A 27,191-nucleotide genomic window follows, 5' to 3' on the forward strand; every position below is an offset into this window, starting at 1 on the left:
GCCATTCCTATCTATTCAACTTCTGATAAGCATCCACAATGCAATGTTTAATGGCCCCTGTCATGCACAGTGTGGTTAATAATATGTTTACAGCGTGATTTAGACTGCCTAAAAAATCTCCCAGGAAACTGCCTTGAGGATACAACATCCATAAAAACAGAAGTTCTCACACTGTGGACGTTAGGTGGCGTGTACTATCCCACGATGCAGCATTTTCAAGATGGCGGGGGTTGTGGTCAGTGAGGAAGATGTGCTGGAAGGAAGTGAACCTGGAGCAAGGTATGTTAAATAATTGTATTGCTTTTTCATCAAGTCTGATGAGCTCAAAATAATATATTATAAATTGTGTCCATTTATTACGTGTATGGCCTAAATCTTTACACCGTTTTCGACGGTTAATACGGGTTCAGATTTCTGCGGTTATCATATAAATATTATTTTTTGGAAGATGAACCGACCGATCGACGTACCATGTTATCGTTTGATTTGTTCGTAGACAACATATGCGTGTAACATTTGTGTAACCATTACGAGGCTGTGTCTACGCATTTTACATGGACCGTAGTGAAAACAAATACTGCACGGTTAAAATGAGACCCGTGACCGCACTGTTCGTGTCCGCTAGCTGTGTTGTCATTCAGTCGCTTTTCATAAATTATATACCAGGTGCCAATAACGTGCACGACCAGTTATCTCCATGCAACGTTGTCAGGTAACGTGTATTCGTTACTACTGCAGATAATTTTCTTGTGGTAAGAAGTAAGTTAAAACTGAAAAATAAATACATTTTTAGTAATTTCTGTAACCAGAAAGTAAACACCAAGATTCACACTTTGAGCAGCTAGCTGTTGTCGTCTGCAAATGCTAGTCTGATAATGTGATATCAACATTGGATTCTGATACACCACTGACACACTAATTTGGTGTTCTTGTATACCGACATGTACATGCAGCTGCAATAATTGTAGCATTTGTTGTGATTTTGAGGGGGTTTTCTTCTGCTTTTGTGCTTTTTTTTTCATTCCAATGTTTAACTGGAAACAAATGCTACAATTTGTGCAGGGCAAACTCAAATAGATGAGATCATGCTGAAAAAATAAGGGAGATGTCAGCATACTACCCATTTCAAAATGCTGCTTTTGCCGATTTTGACGGGATTGGGGTACCTCTGAACATTTCTTGGGTGTTGAAGGCTCTGTATTTAATAGCAGAGTTTTTTGGCAGGTAAGGCCTAATTTAGCAGAAAAATCCACCCAACTTAGCAGTTCAGATTTGCTTCACGTACGTCTTTTTGTGTTAACATTACAGAAATTGTAGCGTTTGCATCCACTTAAACATCGGAATGAAATCACAAGCCTGCTCTATCCAAGGTGGTCTGAGTTTGACTCACGAAATTAAATTTGTGTTTTATTAGAGAGTATGCTGATCTGTGTAAACATTTTCCTTCATTTTTCTCTTCAAATTACTGTAATTTATATTCAATATATTCATATTCTATTATTTATTTCATTTTTTTCAGTCAATATCCTGTATTACAAGCATCTAATTCATTTGAAGATCTAAGTTTTTCAATTGAAGATGAACCCCGACGACCTCGCCATCCTAGCGGTAGTATTAATGAAATAAGTGAAAAGAAAACTGATGAAACAGACTCGGCTCAAAGTCAAAAACACGGAAATCCAATCGTGGAGGAAGAAGACAATAATGAAACTGTGATAACTCAAGAAAACAATGATTACTCTGAAAACATTAGTAAATTGTCAATTGAGGACACAGAAAATGAAGTCTTTCCGGAAATAACAGATTCAGGGAAAGTTGACGAGGAGACGACAAGGATAAGGTCTGGAACGATCCTGGATAAAGTGGATAGTGTGGATCGAGATCATCCAGATGAAGGTAGGAAGTGTTCATTGTGTCTTCCAGATCTTCAGCAGGAATATAGAAAATTTTTAATAAAGCCAGTTAAATTGTAATCATACATGTAGATGGAATAGTATTGAGGGTACAAAGTGGTTCTGGGCCCCCTGGGTTGTGAATTTTTCATCATAAAAACCCCAAACTACACATCTCTTGACAATATTTTGACACAATTTATCAATTCAATCGTTGTTGTCACCCAATATTATTGAGATAAGGAACAATTGCCAGTAAGTAATTCTTCAATTGCAACGAGAAACAAAAAACTATTTTACTATAAATTCTAAACACAAAAATATTTTACCATAAATTCTGAAGATGTTGTACATTTAGTTTTGGGGACCAATGTCAAAAAAATATATTGATTTCATAGCAAGAAATTTATTGCTGACAGTCAGTTATTTTAACTGACTTTCGGCTATTTTCTACATCACTGTTTAGTAGGCCTGAGCTGGCCTAGTATTAACATTGGGCTGGTACAAATGTACAGACATTAACCCTGCCAAATGTTAACACATGTTGATGAGTTGTTAGTGTCGGTGACAGTGTTAGCACAGAGTCAGCTAGTACTGGTACAGGCAATAACCCTACAAGTTGCTAACACATGTTGGTGAGATGTCAGTCCAAGTTAGTACACAGCTAGCCTCGGTGTTAACATAGTTAGTAATTAACAAGTATTAACGCTACCAGTTGCTAACACATGCTGATAAGGTACATGCTACTTGTACAAGACATTTTCACTTTTGTACATTATATCCATAGTATGACATACTGCAAAGTGTATGCTCATCATTTTCTATTTTCTGTTTATCTCTTCTAGATGTTCATAGCCTTCAATGGAAACGACATAAAAAACATATATTTATTTTGAGTGAAGCTGGAAAACCAATCTACACAAGGTAATTATTTTACTTTTTGGGGGACACATAATGCTTCTCGAAGTAACAGTGTCCTCTAGTGTTTAAGTAGAGTAATGGATATGATACTACCAGCCACCCAGAATGCTTGACAATACTGACCAATGACAGCCATGGATATGATACCACTAGCCAACCAGAATGCATGACAAAACTGACCAATGACAGCCATGGATATAGTGACAGCATTGACCAACCAGAATACATGACATTTATGAGGGCCACATAATAATTATGTTTTTCTTACCTTTCTGATTTAAATAACGTGTATGACTTAATTTAGTAATTATCATTTGTATATAAATGTGTTTATTAATTTTATAGGTATGGAAGTGAAGACAGACTAGTTACTGTGATGGGTGTCATGCAAGCACTCGTTTCCTTTATCCAAGCCGATCAAAACACAATACGGTAAGTATCACTTCTTGTATCTCATGCAAGCCACGTTGTACTCATTAGAACAGAAAATATGTTTATACCCTGTCAGTCTACATAACTTACACCAACTTGTGTCTACATCGTTGGTTTTGCAGTGCTCAAAATGTGAGAAAAGACAAGATATTCAAAGTCATCAATACTCTTCCCAATTATTCTCAAATTTTGAATGCTTCATATCTTGGCCAAGAACTTTGAGACAAAATAGTAGTAGCGAGGCTTAAAGGGGAACACCACTCTTGGAAATAGAGACATTTTCCTAAACTATGAGTTCTGGAGAGTCATTCCATAATGTTACATCACCTACAATTACTTGCAATTTCAGTGAAGCATCAAGTTGATCATGTTCCTTTGTAGAATATCTTTGCTATGGAACATTGCATCATGGGAGTCAGCTGAAATAATGTACATGTACTAGTATTCATGGTGGCACAATGAATATTCAGTGCTTATTCCCTTTGGTATAAAACATCTTTCATGAAAATGATAGACCCCAAATTCCTTTTATTATTTCACAAGGACCAGAAGCTAGCTTCCATTAGCAAAGTTTGGAGAGATGTAAAAACTTGGATTTTCAGTGAAATTCGTCCCGAAGGCACATTTAACAATATTTGTTTGTGTTCTCATTTTTTATAGGTCTATTATCTCAGGAGACCATAAGTTTGTATTTTTAGCTAGACTACCACTCATACTAGTAGCTGTTAGCTGTACACAGGAGTCTACACAACAGGTAAGAACATAGTTTGTATTTTTAGCTAGACTACCACTCATACTGGTAGCTGTTAGCTGTACACAGGAGTCTACACAACAGGTAAGAACATAGTTTGTATTTTTAGCTAGACTACCACTCATACTAGTAGCTGTTAGCTGTACACAGGAGTCTACACAACAGGTAAGAACATAGTTTGTATTTTTAGCTAGACTTCCACTCATACTAGTAGCTGTTAGCTGTACACAGGAGTCTACACAACAGGTAAGAACATAGTGTGTATTTATAGCTAGACTACCACTCATACTAGTAGCTGTTAGCTGTACACAGGAGTCTACACAACAGGTAAGAACATAGTTTGTATTTTTAGCTAGACTACCACTCATACTGGTAGCTGTTAGCTGTACACAGGAGTCTACACAACAGGTAAGAACATAGTTTGTATTTTTAGCTAGACTACCACTCATACTGGGTACTATGGTAACTAGACAATCCCAAAGTCCTTTGCATCTGAGCATGCTCAGTCTGGATTTGCAAGTTCCCTATTTGATCTTTTCTACATCAGGAAGAGTGACAGCATGTCTGATTGTTTGTTGTTTATTATCTCTTGGCTGGAAGTATTGTAATCCTCTCAAATGACATTCCCATTGGTTTCATCCAAACTTTTGATTATTTTCAGTATTTGAGTTGATTTTGTCGAACGTTATTCTCTGAAATGGGATTGTTTTCAAATTTTACTACTGATTCCACTGTATGTTTTGCAACCAAATTCATACCGGAAAGTTGTGAATGTATAAAACTTCACATTTCAAATGGTCATAAGGAACAACATATTACAAAAACTCTGCAAAACGCTCAGTCTTTGCAGAAATCTGTCTGTTTTAGACCGACAGATCACCAATGTTGTGTTTGCATGCTGGTTAGGCCAAATAACAAAAATTATGTGGTTCCGATTACATTCAATTTTAGAATAGTGGGTAGGTAGATTTTTTTTAATTTTATTATATTTTTTTTTTTCATGTGTGAGTGTCTAGTTCAGGTTTTCCATTCTTTTCCAAATGGTCTCTGTGTTGTTTATTTCTATCTATCAGAGATGTACAGCCATTACAGATTGGAAGAACAGTTTTATATTGTCTTTTTAAGTTAATGTCAGTTTCCACATCTACTATTTCTCGTGAGATTTCACAATTTTTGTAATTTTACTATTTTTTTCTCGAAAACGTAAAAAAAAAATTAGGGTTGGCAGTTAAAAACTAGGTAGCGTTGGGAAACCGGAACCAAACAATTTTTTTCTTAGGCCTTATAACAACATATGTGTGATTTTTACCAATAGTCAATCTAATTATGTACTTTCTCTTTTGATTTATTTCAGTTAATTGTGCAATTAACGTATGTTTACAATCAAATTGTTAGTGTTTTAACGTTTAGTCAACTTAATAGAATATTTCAACAAAGAAGAAATTATGACTTAAGAAGATTACTAACAGGTAAGGTAACTTATTTCTGCTGATATTATAAACTCAGAATTTTGTCCTCAAGACAAATTTGATACAACAGGCAATATTTGCCAAAAGTCAATCATTTTGTAAATTTAGGTGGTGGTTGTTGTTGTTGTTGTTGTTGTTGTTGTTGTTGTTGTTGTTTCACTTGATAGATAACAATACTTTTACCCCATGCCATGTGAGTTCCAGTGTCGGTACGCAGGAGTATTTACATTCGTACTTGCAGTGTTTTCTGCTACACTTTCACTCGCCACACTCCTAAAAGTACGGCTACAAAGAGTACTGCAAGGGCTCATGCAAATACACCGAGTACGCCACACTTGCATTCGCCTGGCATTCTGTCATATTTATCCATATGGCCACTTAAAATCTTCACTCTTTCAAAAAATAATCATTTTCAGTGTTATCCCACATAGAAGACTTTGCATGCAAAATATAGCTACATGCATGATACGTTTCTCATAGTGTTGTCGTCCATATAGTACAGTAAAGTTCACTATACCGTTCAACTTTTCTGTTTGATACAACCACACAGAAACCAACAACAAACTGGACATGCTATACTTTAAGATAACAAGATTGAATGAGTACAGTTTCTTGCTACATTTTGTCTAAAGTGAAATGAACTACACATGCCACCATACAGACATCTAATGAACTCCGCAACGGACATTTTATGCACCCTTCATCCTGTGTTTGATACTAAGAAAAACATTGGCGCCTGGATGTCTGCATGGAGTTGCAATATATTTAAATGGTTTATTTCATTTAGACTAAATGTAGCAAAAAATGTGATCTTCTATTGAAGTGTAGCATATCCAGTTTCTTGTTAGTTTCTGCATGGTTTTAGGAAACAGAAAAGCTGAACAGTATTGTGAAATTCACTGTAGGACTTTTTGTATACAAAACATTGCATCATACGTTTTCTCTCTGTCTTTTACTGATTCTGTATATTTTTTCTTCACTTTTTTTCAGGGACAGAAAAATTTATTGATAATTTATTGAATTTAATTGATACCGATCCAAGTTTTGTATTACAAGCTGTAAGATGTTTACCAATGCCAGGCTCAGTACGGGATATCATAGCTCAGAGTATGCACAATGCCAAGGTCAAGGTTAGTACAGGATATCATAGCTCAGAGTATGCACAATGCCAAGGTCAAGGTTAGTACAGGATATCATAGCTCAGAGTATGCACAATGCCAAGGTCAAGGTTAGTACAGGATATTGTCAGTACGGGATATCATAGCTCAGAGTATGCACAATGCCAAGGTCAGGGGCTAGTACAGGATATTGTCAGTACGGGATATCATAGCTCAGAGTATGCACAATGCCAAGGTCAGGGGCTAGTACAGGATATTGTCAGTACGGGATATCATAGCTCAGAGTATGCACAATGCCAAGGTCAAGGGCTAGTACAGGATATTGTCAGTACGGGATATCATAGCTCAGAGTATGCACAATGCCAAGGTCAAGGCTAGTACAGGATATTGTCAGTACGGGATATAGCTCAGAGTATGCACAATGCCAAGGTCAGGGGCTAGTACAGGATATTGTCAGTACGGGATATCATAGCTCAGAGTATGCACAATGCCAAGGTCAAGGGCTAGTACAGGATATTGTCAGTACGGGATATCATAGCTCAGAGTATGCACAATGCCAAGGTCAAGGGCTAGTACAGGATATTGTCAGTACAGGATATCATAGCTCAGAGTATGCACAATGCCAAGGTCAAGGGCTAGTACAGGATATTGTCAGTACGGGATATCATAGCTCAGAGTATGCACAATGCCAAGGTTAAGGTTAGTATACGATATTGTCAGTAAGGTGACCCAATTTTTTTTCCGTTTCTCTTAACCCAACTGACTCAAATTTTCAGCTCCGTCATCCAAAAAAATAAATATATTTTCGCCTGCCCTTAGTATTTTTCAAAACAGCTCCCTCTCTGGCAAGAATAAGCAAGTGTCAGGACTGTTAACGTCATCTACATGATGGTGACCAATTTCAGAAAATGGTAGCCCAAGGATGGTGACCAATAGTCCTATATTCCTGAACAGAAAATAGTTTCTCTATTGGAAATATGTGTGTTATTAAAATACTTTTATGTCCGTAAATCTTCCATCCTTTAAATCATCACATAATCAATGGTAGCCTGAGTGGGCTACCAGCTGTAAATCATCACATAATCAATGGTAGCCTGAGTGGGCTACCAGCTGTAAATCATCACATAATCAATGGTAGCCTGAGTGGGCTACCAGCTGCAAATTATGGTAGCCCCATGACAAGAATTGGTAGTCTTTGGGCACGGCACTACTGTTAATTTCAAACCCTGTACGGTATGTCATCACTTGGTACCTGCTCTAGCATTTTACTTAAACAATTTCTGGTAACAATTTTCAAAGTTTAAGTTTGGAACAAAAGTTGAATTTGATATAGTAGTAATTTATATAAATCTAAAGTCAACCAAGAAATAGAACGGTTGTTGTTTTCATAATGCACTAAGGTAGTAAAAGTTATTTTTTACGTAACAAGAATTCTGATATCGTATTCTGAATGTTTTTTTTTCAGGATCTGGTCTTTGCAATTTTAATTTCAAATAATCAATTAATAGCCTTAGTAAGAATGAAGAAATATGTCCTACACCCAGCAGGTAGGTGTGTTTTACTAGATATTATCTAAATGAGAACAAATACAGGGTTGATTGTATTATTGCGGCATTAATTTTGTTACTAGTTTGGGAATCTAGGAATGTCATTGTCACCAATTCTACATTACACATAATAGTCTCTTACACAAAATCTGACTTAGGAGAGGTCTTCTGTACACTGAGATGTGGTATTCTGGAGTATATAATTGTCTTTGATTGATTGATTGATTGATTGGTTGATTGATTGATTGACTGACTGACTGATTGATTGATTGATCCATTGATTGATTGATTGATATGATTGTCACTGATTTGATTAATGATTAATCATATAATTGCCATTGATTGATTGATTATGTGATTGTCATTCATTCATTCATTCATTCATTCATTCACTCACTCATTCATTGATCATGTGATTGATTGGTTTATTGATTGACCATGTGATTTCATTGTGTCATTGATTGATTGATCATACAATTGTCATTGGTTGGTTGATTGATTGATTGATTGATTGATTGATTGATTGATTGATCGATTGATTGATTGATTGATTGATTGATTGATTGATCATATAATTGTCATTGATTGATTTATCATGTAATTTTCATTGATTGATTGATTGATTGATTGATTGATTGATTGATTGATTGATAAATATTATATCTTTTTTTACAGATCTTCATTTGATCTTTAATCTAGTCAGTGCCTCTACCTCCTTCCAAGCAGCTGAGTCCTGGACACCGATATGTCTACCAAAGTTTGATAACAGTGGTTTCTTGCATGCCCATGTATCGTATTTAGATGATACCAACGCATGTCTACTGTTACTCACTGTTGACAGAGATCTATTCTTTACACTCTCAGATTGTAAACAGAAAATTGTGGATGTGAGTATCAAAATATTATGATAACTGTAACAGAGTCCCACATTTAGGGATGCACTACAGATAGAGGTTGATATGTATTTATAGACATATTAAAGGTTGATATGTATTTATAGACATATTAAAGTCAGATGTATTTGTGGTGTATATCCTAGAAGTCCACTTGTGGTTCATATATGCAGAAAGGCAGTTTGTGTTAATTGTATATACACATGCACACACACACACACACACCCACCCCTACGTACCTACATTCATACACACACATACATAATTACATACATACTACGTACATACGTACGTACGTACGTACATACATACATACATACATACATACATACATACATACATACATACATACATACATACATACATACACACACACACACACACATACATACACACAGAGGAGGTTAATTATAAAGAATGGTGAAATGACTTTGATTTGAAGATTCTATTCACAATGCTTACTTATCTTTCAGAGGTTAAAAAAGTACAACTGTTTACAAGCAATACAAGAGTCATTGCGAAATGACAGTTATAAAGTGGCACAAGTCGGCATCACAGACCTCAGACATTTCCTGTATAAATCACGGAGTACAGCACAGTTCACCAGTCCTTCTTGGGAACCACCTTACACTGATTTGACTGAAAGGGAAAGGTGAGTACTCCATAACTGTTTTATATATCCAGTGTCATGATATCTGACACTCTGCAGTGATTGTGTACATTTCATGATACCAGACACTGTGTAGTGATTGTGTACATTTCATGATACCAGACACTGTGTAGTGATTGTGTACATTTCATGATATCAGACACTCTGCAGTGATTGTGTACATTTCACCATATCAGACACTGTGCAGTGATTGTGTACATTTCATCATATCAGACACTGTGCAGTGATTGTGTACATTTCATCATATCAGACACTCTGCAGTGATTGTGTACATTTCATCATACCAGACACTGCAGTGATTGTGTACATTTCTTGATATCAGACACTGTGCAGTGATTGTGTACATTTCACCATATCAGACACAGTGCAGTGATTGTGTACATTTCATCATATCAGACACTGTGCAGTGACTGTGTACATTTCATCATATCAGACACTGTGTAGTGATTGTGTACATTTCATGATACCAGACATTGTGCAATGACTGTGTACATTTCATCATACCAGACACTGCAGTGATTGTGTACATTTCATCATATCAGACACTGTGCAGTGATTGTGGTTATTTCATGAAATCAGTTTGAAAGTGATCCAATGTTTTTTCACTTGAAGGAAATGTGAATATTGATAATATGGTGTCTGTTTGTTAATTTGTTATTCATTTGTTTGTTTATTTGTTTCTTTGTTCTAGGTTATTTGGAATGTATCATTTCCTGCATCAAAAACTCCACAGCTCAAGACCAGTGAAGATATTATTCCATGCAGGAGAGAAGGAAACTCTGTTGGGATGGGTAAGTCATCAATTTCTTACTTCTAGATATACATAGGGAGTGATGAGGGTGGCGGTGATGTTTTCTACGATCTCACTCCAGGGCTTGAAATTAACAGTAGTCCTGTGTCCACAGACTACCAATTCTTGTCATGGGGCTGCCAAAATTTGCAGCTGGTAGCCTACTCAGGCGATTTACCACTGATTATGCAATATTTCACACATGGAAGATTTATAAACATGAAAATATTTTAATAACACTCGTAATTCCAATATAGGAACTCTGTTTTCAGTTCAGAAATATAGGACTATTTGTCACCGTCCTTTGGCTACCACTTTCTGAAATTGGTAAACCACTAGGACTACCAAAGAAAAACGTTAATTTCAAGCCCAGGAAATAATCCAGAATCTTTCTTTATGCCCATTCTAAATGATTTGAGGGACATCACAATGTGAATGTAAAAATTTGATTTGACTACAGTTAATGCGACCACACTGATGGATATCAAATGAGAAACTACTGTAAACTTGGAAATTTTCACTAAAGACCTATTTTCACTAATTTCACCTGGGTAAAAAAAAACGCAAAAATAAGTAGTGACTAAAATGCCTTCTTGTAGATGAACACAATGTACCAGTCTGGTAATTAGTAAAAATAAGTAGTGACTAAAATACCTTCTTGTACATGAACACAATGTACCAGTCTGGTAATTAGTAAAAAATAAGTAGTGACTAAAATGCCTTCTTGTACATGAACACAATGTACCAGTCTGGTAATTAGTAAAAAATAAGTAGTGACTAAAATGCCTTCTTGTACATGAACACAATGTACCAGTCTGGTAATTAGTAAAAATAAGTAGTGACTAAAATGTCTTCTTGTACATGAACACAATGTACCAGTCTGGTAATTAGTGAAAATAAGTAGTGACTAAAATACCTTCTTGTACATGAACACAATATACCAGTCTGGTAATTAGTGAAAATAAGTAGTGACTAAAATGCCTTCTTGTACATGAACACAATGTACCAGTCTGGTAATTAGTAAAAATAAGTAGTGACTAAAATGCCTTCTTGTACATGAACACAATGTACCAGTCTAGTAATTAGTAAAAATAAGTAGTGACTAAAATGCCTTCTTGTACATGAACACAATGTACCAGTCTGGTAATTAGTAAAAATAAGTAGTGACTAAAATACCTTCTTGTACATGAACACAATGTACCAGTCTGGTAATTAGTGAAAATAAGTAGTGACTAAAATGCCTTCTTGTACATGAACACAATATACCAGTCTGGTAATTAGTAAAAATAAGTAGTGACTAAAATACCTTCTTGTACATAAACACAATGTACCAGTCTGGTAATTAGTAAAAAATAAGTAGTGACTAAAATACCTTCTTGTACATGAACACAATGTACCAGTCTGGTAATTAGTTAAAATAAGTAGTGACTAAAATACCTTCTTGTACATGAACACAATGTACCAGTCTGGTAATTAGTAAAAAATAAGTAGTGACTAAAATACCTTCTTGTACATGAACACAATGTACCAGTCTGGTAATTAGTAAAAAATAAGTAGTGACTAAAATACCTTCTTGTACATGAACACAATGTACCAGTCTGGTAATTAGTAAAAAATAAGTAGTGACTAAAATACCTTCTTGTACATGAACACAATGTACCAGTCTGGTAATTAGTTAAAATAAGTAGTGACTAAAATGCCTTCTTGTACATGAACACAATGTACCAGTCTGGTAATTAGTGAAAATCAATCTGTGACTGAGAACTAGCTGAAGACTGAGAAAAATCGCAAAATTTTGTGGCAGTGAAATATATACATTTACAGTATTTGGTATGACAAGATAAACAAGAATGTCAAGTTGACTGACAGGGGGTGCACTTCTATCCTAATTACCAATTGTTAGCACTCTCCAAATTGCACTGTTTTTGTTTGCTTGATAGGTGACATCAGGATTTGAATTATATGCAACCTTTGGACCCCTGGTAACCAAACCTGTAGCAATCACAGCAATTAATAAATTACTGAAATGGATAAAGGTAAGATAACATTGAATATTTCACTAAGTGATTGCGATAGTTTTGTTCAAGAAAAAAAAGAGAGAGAAAGGCAATTCAAAATGAAAAAAATGATACTTTGAAACTCATATGCTGCACTATATAACTTATGATTGGCTGATGTACCTCATTGCTACACTATTTAACTTATGATTGGCTGATGTACCTCATTGCTACACTATTTAACTTCTGATTGGCTGATGTACCTCATTGCTACACTATTTAACTTCTGATTGGCTGGTGTACTTCATTGCTACACTATTTAACTTCTGATTGGCTGATGTACCTCATTGCTACAGCACTTTACCTTTGGTTGGCCAGTATACGTTATTGATGTACAAATTTACTGTTGATTGGCTGCAAAAGAACAACCATTCCTTGAATCATCCAATCAAAACGTTTCATTTTTCAACCATCATCCGTTACAATGAACTAAGAATAATTCATATCCTGTTATTTCTTTTTCCTTTATCACAGAAAGAAGAAGAACGATTCTTTATATTGAACTCACCAGTTTTTTAGGATTTGGGACAAGAGATTTTATTGCGAGAATGTAAACCGCGTACAGCAAAGAAGCATCATTACTATCCTGGTCCTTGCTCCTCCCATGATGCATCGTGATATCACATCCAAAGAAGTGCATTTTGGGTAAAATATAATAGTTCAAATCATTGATTTAAGTTTCGTCAAAAATGAAGTATGAGTCAATATTTCAAAGTATTTTACATATTTGAAATGTTTCAAGAGCTTGTTGTGACCCTAAGTCTTATTTTAAAATTACCACTCTGGTTATAATTATACGCAGGGATCAATTTGAATATCAAACGAATATATTAAGGTCATAGAACATGTTACAAGTCACATGATATGTCAGAGGTCAAAGGTTATCAGACTGGTTTAGATATCGGATTACATATTTATGGAAGTTATACATATTTCTAGCAGTTTTCCTTCATTCCTGAAATAACTTCAAAAGTGAACTTTTACCCTCAAAAATTGATATTTCTGTCTCTCTGCATAATCACATTGCCAGATGATCTCAATATCTTTAGTCAAATATATTCATATTTTGATGATTGTACAGGTGTACACAGGGGTTCAGATCTAACCATTCTTCTGACCTTTGAAATGGTCATATGGATGAGCATTGTGTATTTATTTTGGATTTTCAATTTATAAAATAGTTGAATCATAGCTTCCTAGTTGAAAAATCAATGTGAAACATCATATGCCAAGTCCTTATTTGTAATTTAACAAATTGCAAAAGATTAATAAAATGTTTCAAATGTTTGCTGTTGTACGTACAATAACAAAGATTTTACACAATTTGTAGCTTTTTGCCAAAGTGTTGAGTTACAAACACAGACTTGGCATATGTTGTTTTACATTGATTTTTAGCACAACTGAACTGAGGTTCAGTAGTGCTATAGGGATCGCCCGGCCTGTCTGTGTGTGTGTGTGTGTGTGTGTGTGTGTGTGTGTGTGTGTGTGTGTGCGTGTGTGTGTGTGCGTGTGTGCGTGCGTGCGTGCGTGTGTGTGTGTGTGTGTGTGTGTGTGTGTGTGTGTGTGTGTGTGTGTGTGTGGATGTGTGTGTGTGTGTGTGCGCGCGCGTGTAAACAACTTAAAGTCAAAAACCGCTGAACCAATTGCCATGATATTTGGTGGGTCCATTACCTTGGGTGTCTAGTTGGGAAATTGTTCAAATCAAAATGATCGCACCACAGGTGTAGGAAGCGATGATACAGTTGTTTCATAAATTAAAAATCCAAAATAAATACCCAATCCTCATCCATATGACCACTATAACCTTTCACTTCTGACATTGACCCATGACAGTTATAACCAAAGGTATCTAATTCTGTTTTACAATTAATCCATTACACAGTTTATTAGTAGTTACTGTTTTGATAGTTTTATGTTGATAACAAATGTAATGTTATTTGATAAAATGCAAACTTGTAAAGAAGAGACACAAAAGTGGTTGTATTTCACAAGTTCAGCTTAAAAGAGAATGCCATCCAAGAAAATCAAGGTATGTTCATAAACTAGGAGGTTCAGGAGAGTTGCTTTGTGACTTCACATCACAAAATTTTCACTTGGTGGCCTCCTAAAACTTAGTCTTGGTTACCCAGCTTCTCGCCACTGGGGGCGCTGTCTACGAGATCACCCCAAATGGTTTTTCTTGGCAACCAAGCAAAAATGATGCAGGAATCATGACATGACTGTCCAGAACCACTAAATTCTGGAAATATTGTTATTTCCTGGAGTTGCATTCTCCTTTAAACATATTGTACAGTATGAAGGCTGAGGGGCAGAGGCAATGTTATAATTAATATGGTTAAAATCTTATCAAGGAAGGAGGGTGCTTTGTCATTCATCATTTCAATCTCGTAGACATCAAAGCCAAATCTGAATAGCAGGAAATGAAATCAAACTTACCTCATCCTCAATGAGATTTTAATCAAATTCTAGTTATGTTTTTTATGAAAATACTAAATGGATGGAGAACCAGCGTTATCTTGTTTTACTGTCATCAACTTTTTTTTAGTAAATTTATATTTTATATTTTTAGTGTGACCCATGCAGAACAGAATTATTCTTTCTACTGTTACACTTTACGTGTATATAATATTACACACTGGTAGACTAGACAGGACATGTATTATCACAAGGGCTGTTATACAGCAACTGTTTTTTGAGACTAAAGTCAGGAAAATAGTTGCTACATGATGTCTAAATAGTGCTCAAATAAGGCCGATTCCATACTGGTAATCAAAAGTGAATAAAACAAGTTCTTTATATTTCATTTAACATCCAAGTTTTTATCAAAACAGAGAATTCACATGGTATCTTTTCCCTTAATTGCAAAGAGATAATGCTGTTTGTTCGCATCCATATTGTTATTTTAATTTGTGTAAATTTTATTTTATATTGATGATATTTAATACCTTTGTGTTGAAATTACGGAGTTACGTCACAAGTATAGATTGTTTTTATTTACAGTTTTTGTCAAATTTATTTTAATCTGCATGTTCCAACACAAGTTAGTGTCCTCAACATGCTGCTGTAATAGACAAGTTTTATTACGAAAAAGGGGTGTATTCACAAACGTGATGGATTTTGTTGTACAATGTTGCCCATCAAGTTGTAGCTTTGTCCCCTATTATCATATAGAATGAACCAGAAAGATGTCTGACACCAGAGTGTCTATCACAGTTATTCGTAGTCCAAGGAGATTCTGACTTGAGTACATAGTCAGATATATTGGACTGTGTGACTCCGTTCTTAGTCAGAGATCCAGCTGTTCTCAAAAAAAATAATGGGTCCTCATTCACTGATATGCCAGCACTAATACTTATGATAAGATCATGAACATGTCTTGGTGAACAAGAAGGCAACATCCCATTTAAACAAAATTGTCTTTCTTGAGCTATGATGAAATTCGAAAAATTTAGCTGATGCTGTGGCTGTAAATCGTTTGGAGGTTGGGATAGAAGCAAGCTAATTCATAGACAACTTTTACAGACTTTTCTGGGAGTAAGTCAGTGTTGAATGTTGGCATCAGTGTTTGATGAAAGTTCAGGGCCTCTTAGATCTCTGACTGAGCTGAGAACGACGTCATAGCAAAGTTTAGGGCCTCTTAGATCTCTGACTGAGCTGAGAATGACATCATAGCAAAGTTTAGGGCCTCTTAGATCTCTGACTGAGCTGAGAACGGCGTCATAGCAACCACATATATCTGACTCTGTACTAAATTCAGAGCCTCCTCAGACTAGTGACCAACTAAAATCAGCAGCACAAAGTGAAATATTAGCCTTTGTATCTTTTTTTGTGTTTATATAATTATTAAAAGCTGCACTAGCTGTAACTGGAAATTGTTTAAGTAGATATAATGACTTGATCATAATATCTTACATCTTGAACAGTTTGGAATCAATATATTTGTGTAGCAATAATATACATAGTATATGCTATATAGCCACTCAACTTTGCACCCTAAAATCATCACCCCAATAAATAACAATTATAACTTATTACTATACTACTTATAGATAAAATAGACCTCTATTTGTTATATATAATATATAATTATTGGTATTTTTAAAAATTTTCAATGAATATATGGTTGGTTGTCTGATTGACAAATAATAATACTTCAGTTACAGCTAGTACAGGTTGAAATCTTTTCCATGGTGTAAGGGGCTCAGCACAGGAAAATAAGCACAACATGAGGGGGAGGGGGGGATTATGTGAGGGGGGGGGGGATTATGTGAGGAGAAACTATGTAAGTATAAATAAGTTTGTAAATTTGGAGGAAACATCCAAAATTATTTAATAACCTCTTTTTGACTTTTGCCGTGAAAATTTTTTATCATCATTTTCTTGTCCCAATATACATCAAGATTAAGTCATGAGTAATGAAAAAAAAAAATAATTGTGTGTTTTTGATAACCTGGCCTCAGAGAATAGGGAAGGTAGATTAGGATTTTATTTTGTGTTTTTAATTGTTTTTGCTTCGACCTAAAACAAAATATTGGTCAGAATACCCCTTCTGTAATAGTTTGTGTACAGACATCACTTTCTGCTTCGACCCAAAACAAAATGTTGGTCAGAATACCCCCCTTCTATGTACAGACATCACTTTCTGCTTCGACCTAAAACAAAATATTGGTCAGAATACCCCTTCTGTGATAGTTTGATGAAATATGTACAGACATCACTTTCTGTTTCGACCTAAAACAAAATATTGGTCAGAATACCCCTTCTGTAATAGTTTGTGTACAGACATCACTTTCTGCTTCGACCCAAAACAAAATGTTGGTCAGAATACCCCCCTTCTATGTACAGACATCACTTTCTGTTTCGACCCAAAACAAAATATTGGTCAGAATACCCCTTCTGTGATAGTTTAATGAAATATGTACAGACATCACTTTCTGTTTCGACCCAAAACAAAATATTGGTCAGAATACCCCTTCTGTGATAGTTTAATGAAATATGTACAGACATCACTTTCTGTTTCGACCCAAAACAAAATATTGGTCAGAATACCCCTTCTGTGATAGCTTGATGAAATATGTACAGACATCACTCTCTGTTTTAAATATTTTAAAATGTTGAGTTATCAGAAACACACAATTGTTTTTATTTGCCTAAAGCAGCCAGCAAATTATGATTGCTGAAAAATGCAATCAAACAGGTGTAAATTGAATATTAAGGTATGTTAATAGCCAATCAGGATGTTGCGATTTCTTCTTTACTTGTGAAATATCATTGAGGTGGCCATATGGGTGAGGATTTTGGATTTTTAATTGATCATGGCTTCCTTACTTGACAAATCAGTGTGTAAAATATTTGTTATTATATATACAATAACAATTTAATTCATTTGTTAATTTTTGAGTTTTTTGAGTTACAAATAAGAACTTGATATGTGTTGTGATTTTCAAGTAGGAAGCTATGATAAAATTGTTTAATAAGTTAAAAGTCCAAAGTAAATAGCTCATCCATTTGACCTTGTTAATGCAGTAACTAAACGATATTGTAGTAAGTAAACATCATTCAGGTAGTCAAAGCATTGATATAAGTGCTGACATCAGACCGTAGACGAATGGAACTTGTTACAACGAGGAAAGTAAACATTAGATTAATAACACTTGGCATAGCATACTTGTATTACATTTCATGGTTTGATAAGAACAGTTTTATGGCCTCTTTATGTGTACATGAAATGCCAGGGAAACTGGAAATTTGTTTGTGAATGTGAACTATTATGTAAAGTGGCCATAAAACTGTTCTTATCAAATGATGGAATGTAATACAAGTCTCTGCACTTCCAACATGCTGTGCCAAGTGTTATTACCGGTAATCCAATTCAGTTGTCTGCTTTCCATGTTTCTAAATTCGTCCATTCGTCCACAGTCTGATGTCTGGAGTTATAGAGAACATTTTGAGACACTGTTTTGTCAGTGTAGATCAGATTGATATAATACAATATTGTTCAACCAACTGTACCTATTAGCCTGTCTCAAGCTGTGCTAAAACTACCTACTGTAGCAGCAAGTTTCTCTATTGATCACAGTGTAATCTTTCATTCCCTGATGTTTAATTGTAAACAAATTGTTGATAAGACCAAGGCTGGTTAGTCACTACACAGATTACATGACACATATATACTCACTGACTTCACTCAGACGGTAAACAAACAACTCCAACATTTGATGTTAAATAGCAACTAGAACACAATACTACATTGCAACTTTAAATTTGTTTGTTTTTCCAGATTAGATATCCCACAGTGTCCACTACCCTGAAGACTTTGGTGAAATGTATGCTAATTCAACATCAGGGAGTGAAAAATTACACTGTGATCAATAGAGAAACTCACTCCTAGTAGGTAGTTTTAGCACAGCTTGAGAAAGACTAATTGATACAGTTGGTCGAACATTTATTTAATATAGCCAGCCTAGAATGACCATGTACATAATTCACATTTTATAGATTTCTGATGCATTATCAGACATTGGATAGTATAAACAAGTGTGGTACATACAGAAAATGCTTTAATTTGGTGTAATGGGTAAACATTGTTCATGCAGTCAATTGACTGAAAAAAGGATAATTCTAATGAACGGTTCGTAATAACTACACTTTAGGTTAGAGTACGAGGGAAGTTTTATCGTTGAATTCATTTGTACAGTTAATTATTATGACTCGATGTAATCTTGTACAGATGAATAAATCAATTATACTTATGTGTGTGTGTCATTTTTTTGGTACAAATTACGAACTGAACACTCTAAACAAAACAAAACAAAACTTAACTGAAATAAACTGCACACTAACTCTCGACAAATTAAACGAGCTCACACACAGACTGACAGACACAGACAGACAAACACATGGGTGCGCGCGCGTGCACACACACACACACACACACACACGCACCTTACCATGGAGTGTTGTTCGTGCTCCAGTTTGAGTCCCTGTTCTTTGCTCTCCTCGTATTTCACATTTATGTATATAATTCATGGAAATAAGAATGTTAACTAATTTTGTATATTGATATTGTTACGGTAATATATTAAGATGAAATGATATTGAACCTTATTATATCACATTCATCAACACGAATTCAATGCCAGCAATCAATTAATTCTCCGTTCTATTGCAGCTAGCTGTAACAGTTGCAGGCCATTGCTGACTGATCTAAGTACAATCATTGTATTGTTATTTCCATGGTGACTTTTAACAGTCATTGTTATTCCACAGCATAATGTGTATGATCTGCACTTTCTACACAGGCTGATTCTTATTGATAAAGAATGGACAAGTTTCAACAGGTTTCTATTCAGCGTACACAAAACAAACCATAAATACAGAAATCTCAAATCACTCGCTCTCAGTCTGTCCGTCTAAATAATCTTGTATATCGCCTTTTAAATAGAGATAATATATATAACTTTATTTAAATCTGTATTTACACAAACCTTTATATCTCTTTAACTTGTTGCATGGTAGAGTATAGTTACTGCTTTTTGGTGCCTTTAATATAGTTAATATTATACTAACCTCCACAGTTAGGATTACCTTAATTGTTATTTTTTCTTCACATCTTTCAACTTGTTTGATTAATGGTTTCCTGTTTATAATTGTAAGTAGATTCTTAATAAGGTTTAAATTATCCTCGGGGATTATCCCTTTATCCTTTAAGCTGTGTAAGATATCTATAAGTTTTTAAGCCCTTCAAGTTCCTTCTTTGGTATTTGATCACTTCTTAGACAACTCCGGATCACTTCTACTTCATCCTTACATAAGTTGTTATCCAGTTCATTAAAAAGTTCATTCAAGGCAGCTGTTCTACCACTCATCATTCATTTTCTCCACAGCCTACAAGTGACATTCAGCATGAAGTACAACCGTCACACAAAGTCCAATCATTGCAGGTCAGAACCTTGCTAGTTTGAACAAGGGAAGAACAGAAAAATCTGAATAATAGTATTGTATTATATGTCAATAAGTCTTCTCAACCTTTAAGGTGAAAAAAATTTACAACATGACGTGCTTCGGACAAATGCAATGTTTAGAGAATGTTTTCGTCACAGATTTGGAATTACAAGGCATAGATAGATAGATAGATAGATAGGTAGGTAGATAGATAGATAGATAGATAGACATATAGATAGATAGATAGATAGACAGACTGATAGATAGATAGATAGCTGGTATTGCACTGTATTTTAGAATAGCACACTTGCACACATGTATATCTTATCAATGCAAGATAACTTGTCCTTTGGTATTGGCTTAAGCTTGTACATATAGATCGTTCTCGGTACCCTAGAGGTGCCAATGGAATGTTAAAGAAATCAGATAAGGCAGGTGAAACCACTTGGGCTACAAAAATTAAAGACCTCTTGTTTAAGTGTGGCTTTGGTTATGCATGGTTTGAGCAACAGGTTGGAAATGTTGAATTATTTATGACTATATTTCACCAAAGATTAACTGATTGTTATCAAGAGTGGCACGATATAATCAATGAATCCCAAGACTCAGGTTTAATGCGACATTTAAGTCTCAACTAGAACTGAATTATATTTACAAAGTATCCATATATCCAGGTATAAAATAGCATTAGCTAAATTCTATTGTCCAAATCATACTTTAGCTATTGAGACTGGAAGACATGTCGGTAAAGCTATCACGGACAGAACATGTATTTTTTGTGAAAATGAAGGTCCAAATGTTCTTGAAGATGAAGTACATGTTTTGTTATTTTGTCCTTTATACCTGTCTCTTAGAAAGGAACTAATACCAAATTATTTCATACAGTAACCAACACGAGATAAAGCAATAACCTTACTTTCGACCGGCAATCAACTTACACTTTTTCATTTTGTCTAGCTTTGTATTTAAAGCGTTCTTACTGAGAGAGATAGAGAGAGACAGAGAGAGAGAGAGAGAGAGAGAGAGAGAGAGAGAGAGAGAGAGAGAGAGAGAGAGAGAGAGAGAGAGAGAGAGAGAGAGAGAGAGAGAGAGAGAGAGAGAGAATGCTATTATCTTTGTAATTCCTATTTTATTTGTCATTGTGTTCCAAAAGTTACTGTAATGTTTATCCTCTTTTCGTCGAATGATGGGCGGTGGCCCTGTTCTTTTGAAATAAATCAACTTGCAATTATAGTGACTAATATCAGAGGTTATAGATAGGTGTATGCGATCATACCATTGAAATAGCACGATTAGATTTTTTTTTTAAACTTGTCCCGATTCAACTGACCGATGTCATCACGGCGTACTACTATAGACAGACCCTGGCCAGGGTGATTTGATTCTGGGACGATGTACTGAGTCAATATTTCACATCGGTAGCTAGTTGTTCCTGTTTGCAATGTAGAAACAATTTAGTATGTGTAACTATTGAAAATGTGAGTTTCTTTATATTGCCAAGAACAAGACGTACCCATGGCCCAAGTAAATCGCATATTTTCATTACAATCTTGCCTTGATTTCGTACAACTCGCAACTCGCTCTATACTGTTATACTACTTAGTTTGCATTTTACTGTTCAACCTGTAAACTTTTGATATATTTTCTTGTCAGCTCCACTTTTCGGTTCAAACTGTACGTCAATTGTGTAACTTTTCTTTCATCTACTTATTCGTTTAGTGTTTTGAATTTCATTCGACCTACTTTATTATATTGTATGATTGTTAATCTAGTGATGTTTGAGGGCCTCAATGGAAAGAAATGGTTCATTTACTTAATAGTACTGTAAGACTTATTTGAGCTACCCTGAATAAATATATTGTATTGTTATTATTATTATTATTTTTATTATTATTAACACATGCATGTATTTACTTTATTCATTTACAATGATAATTTCATTTTCCGATAATATATTATTATAAAATGTAAGTACAATTCCGTGATGATTGGGCACTGAATTAAACGCTCCTGCTGTTGCTTCGCCATCCTGAGAAAAGCGAAGGTAAGTGTAGGGTCAACTGTAGAGGCAGTATACATCGCCAAAAGTCGATTTCTTCACAAAGGTCAAAAAAGGCGAAATTGGGGCCGTTTGGACTGCAAAAACGACTTATTGCGTAATAGTTGAAAAATGCGACTTTTTTGTGTGTAACCGATAATAACGTGTCCAGGACCAAACCAAATCGTCTCTTTTACGTTTCATAACATCAAACATGTAATTTAGAGTGGTTTTTGAAAAATTAAAATCAATATTTCTGAAAATATTAATACAAAAATTAATAAAAGGTGCCATACTTTCGTTATAAACTTAAATTCAAGATTTATTACAACACACAACACTTTGATTTACGCATTTATAATGATAGGTCAACTGTAGAGGGCAGTATTCATCATTAATTTGCATTTAAAGTCGATTTTCACACAAAGCTCAAAAAAGGCGAAATTGAGACCGTTTGGACTGCAAAAACGACTTATTGCGTAATAGTTGAAAAATGCGACTTTTTTGTGTGTAAACGATAATAACGTGTCCAGGACCAAACCAAATCGTCTCTTTTACGTTTCATAACATCAAACATGTAATTTAGAGTGGTTTTTGAAAAATGAAAATCAATATTTCTGAAAATATTAATACAAAAATTAATAAAAAGTGCCATACTTTCGTTATAAACTTAAATTCAAGATTTCTTACAACACACAACACTTTGATTTATGCATTTATAATGATAGGTCAACTGTAGAGGGCAGTATTCATCACTAATTTGCATTTAAAGTCGATTTTCACACAAAGCTCAAAAAAGGCGAAATTGAGACCGTTTGGACTGCAAAAACGACTTATTGCGTAATAGTTGAAAAATGCGACTTTTTTGTGTGTAAACGATAATAACGTGTCCAGGATCAAACCAAATCGTCTCTTTTACGTTTCATAACATCAAACATGTAATTTAGAGTGGTTTTTGAAAAATTAAAATCAATATTTCTGAAAATATTAATACAAAAATTAATAAAAAGTGCCATACTTTCGTTATAAACTTAAATTCAAGATTTCTTACAACACACAACACTTTGATTTATGCATTTATAATGATAGGTCAACTGTAGAGGGCAGTATTCATCATTAATTTGCATTTAAAGTCGATTTTCACACAAAGCTCAAAAAAGGCGAAATTGAGACCGTTTGGACTGCAAAAACGACTTATTGCGTAATAGTTGAAAAATGCGACTTTTTTGTGTGTAAACGATAATAACGTGTCCAGGACCAAACCAAATCGTCTCTTTTACGTTTCATAACATCAAACATGTAATTTAGAGTGGTTTTTGAAAAATTAAAATCAATATTTCTGAAAATATTAATACAAAAATTAATAAAAAGTGCCATACTTTCGTTATAAACTTAAATTCAAGATTTCTTACAACACACAACACTTTGATTTATGCATTTATAATGATAGGTCAACTGTAGAGGGCAGTATTCATCACTAATTTGCATTTAAAGTAGATTTTTACACAAAGCTCAAAAAAGGCGAAATTGAGACCGTTTGGACTGCAAAAACGACTTATTGCGTAATAGTTGAAAAATGCGACTTTTTTGTGTGTAAACGATAATAACGTGTCCAGGACCAAACCAAATCGTCTCTTTTACGTTTCATAACATCAAACATGTAATTTAGAGTGGTTTTTGAAAAATTAAAATCAATATTTCTGAAAATATTAATACAAAAATTAATAAAAAGTGCCATACTTTCGTTATAAACTTAAATTCAAGATTTCTTACAACACACAACACTTTGATTTATGCATTTATAATGATAGGTCAACTGTAGAGGGCAGTATTCATCACTAATTTGCATTTAAAGTCGATTTTTACACAAAGCTCAAAAAAGGCGAAATTGAGACCGTTTGGACTGCAAAAACGACTTATTGCGTAATAGTTGAAAAATGCGACTTTTTTGTGTGTAAACGATAATAACGTGTCCAGGACCAAACCAAATCGTCTCTTTTACGTTTCATAACATCAAACATGTAATTTAGAGTGGTTTTTGAAAAATTAAAATCAATATTTCTGAAAATATTAATACAAAAATTAATAAAAAGTGCCATACTTTCGTTATAAACTTAAATTCAAGATTTCTTACAACACACAACACTTTGATTTATGCATTTATAATGATAGGTCAACTGTAGAGGGCAGTATTCATCATTAATTTGCATTTAAAGTCGATTTTCACACAAAGCTCAAAAAAGGCGAAATTGAGACCGTTTGGACTGCAAAAACGACTTATTGCGTAATAGTTGAAAAATGCGACTTTTTTGTGTGTAAACGATAATAACGTGTCCAGGACCAAACCAAATCGTCTCTTTTACGTTTCATAACATCAAACATGTAATTTAGAGTGGTTTTTGAAAAATGAAAATCAATATTTCTGAAAATATTAATACAAAAATTAATAAAAAGTGCCATACTTTCGTTATAAACTTAAATTCAAGATTTCTTACAACACACAACACTTTGATTTATGCATTTATAATGATAGGTCAACTGTAGAGGGCAGTATTCATCACTAATTTGCATTTAAAGTCGATTTTCACACAAAGCTCAAAAAAGGCGAAATTGAGACCGTTTGGACTGCAAAAACGACTTATTGCGTAATAGTTGAAAAATGCGACTTTTTTGTGTGTAAACGATAATAACGTGTCCAGGACCAAACCAAATCGTCTCTTTTACGTTTCATAACATCAAACATGTAATTTAGAGTGGTTTTTGAAAAATTAAAATCAATATTTCTGAAAATATTAATACAAAAATTAATAAAAAGTGCCATACTTTCGTTATAAACTTAAATTCAAGATTTCTTACAACACACAACACTTTGATTTATGCATTTATAATGATAGGTCAACTGTAGAGGGCAGTATTCATCATTAATTTGCATTTAAAGTCGATTTTTACACAAAGCTCAAAAAAGGCGAAATTGAGACCGTTTGGACTGCAAAAACGACTTATTGCGTAATAGTTGAAAAATGCGACTTTTTTGTGTGTAAACGATAATAACGTGTCCAGGACCAAACCAAATCGTCTCTTTTACGTTTCATAACATCAAACATGTAATTTAGAGTGGTTTTTGAAAAATGAAAATCAATATTTCTGAAAATATTAATACAAAAATTAATAAAAAGTGCCATACTTTCGTTATAAACTTATATTCAAGATTTCTTACAACACACAACACTTTGATTTATGCATTTATAATGATAGGTCAACTGTAGAGGGCAGTATTCATCATTAATTTGCATTTAAAGTCGATTTTTACACAAAGCTCAAAAAAGGCGAAATTGAGACCGTTTGGACTGCAAAAACGACTTATTGCGTAATAGTTGAAAAATGCGACTTTTTTGTGTGTAAACGATAATAACGTGTCCAGGACCAAACCAAATCGTCTCTTTTACGTTTCATAACATCAAACATGTAATTTAGAGTGGTTTTTGAAAAATGAAAATCAATATTTCTGAAAATATTAATACAAAAATTAATAAAAAGTGCCATACTTTCGTTATAAACTTATATTCAAGATTTCTTACAACACACAACACTTTGATTTATGCATTTATAATGATAGGTCAACTGTAGAGGGCAGTATTCATCATTAATTTGCATTTAAAGTCGATTTTTACACAAAGCTCAAAAAAGGCGAAATTGAGACCGTTTGGACTGCAAAAACGACTTATTGCGTAATAGTTGAAAAATGCGACTTTTTTGTGTGTAAACGATAATAACGTGTCCAGGACCAAACCAAATCGTCTCTTTTACGTTTCATAACATCAAACATGTAATTTAGAGTGGTTTTTGAAAAATTAAAATCAATATTTCTGAAAATATTAATACAAAAATTAATAAAAAGTGCCATACTTTCGTTATAAACTTAAATTCAAGATTTCTTACAACACACAACACTTTGATTTATGCATTTAAAATGATAGGTCAACTGCAGAGGGCAGTATTCATCACTAATTTGCATTTAAAGTCGATTTTTACACAAAGCTCAAAAAAGGCGAAATTTAGACCGTTTGGACTGCAAAAACGACTTATTGCGTAATAGTTGAAAAATGCGACTTTTTTGTGTGTAAACGATAATAACGTCTCCAGGACCAAACCAAATCGTCTCTTTTACGTTTCATAACATCAAACATGTAATTTAGAGTGGTTTTTGAAAAATGAAAATCAATATTTCTGAAAATATTAATACAAAAATTAATAAAAAGTGCCATACTTTCGTTATAAACTTAAATTCAAGATTTCTTACAACACACAACACTTTGATTTATGCATTTATAATGATAGGTCAACTGTAGAGGGCAGTATTCATCATTAATTTGCATTTAAAGTCGATTTTTACACAAAGCTCAAAAAAGGCGAAATTGAGACCGTTTGGACTGCAAAAACGACTTATTGCGTAATAGTTGAAAAATGCGACTTTTTTGTGTGTAAACGATAATAACGTGTCCAGGACCAAACCAAATCGTCTCTTTTACGTTTCATAACATCAAACATGTAATTTAGAGTGGTTTTTGAAAAATGAAAATCAATATTTCTGAAAATATTAATACAAAAATTAATAAAAAGTGCCATACTTTCGTTATAAACTTAAATTCAAGATTTCTTACAACACACA

At 34.1% G+C, this 27,191-nt stretch overlaps 1 protein-coding gene across 1 annotated transcript; it reads left to right on the forward strand.

The window, feature by feature from the left end:
- The first annotated feature begins 220 nt into the window (after positions 1-220).
- LOC144452751 (vacuolar fusion protein MON1 homolog A-like) lies at positions 221-13,059 on the forward strand. The gene is made up of 13 exons (XM_078143900.1): positions 221-279; positions 1,520-1,896; positions 2,738-2,816; positions 3,159-3,245; positions 3,906-3,999; positions 5,351-5,465; positions 6,456-6,595; positions 8,049-8,130; positions 8,806-9,017; positions 9,497-9,675; positions 10,385-10,484; positions 12,424-12,519; positions 13,015-13,059. Exons 1-13 carry the CDS (start codon positions 221-223, stop codon positions 13,057-13,059), a joined length of 1,665 nt encoding a protein of 554 aa, XP_078000026.1.
- The last annotated feature ends 14,132 nt before the right edge of the window (positions 13,060-27,191 follow it).

This window comes from Glandiceps talaboti, chromosome 23, assembly GCF_964340395.1.
Source record: "Glandiceps talaboti chromosome 23, keGlaTala1.1, whole genome shotgun sequence".
NCBI lineage: Eukaryota > Metazoa > Hemichordata > Enteropneusta > Spengelidae > Glandiceps > Glandiceps talaboti.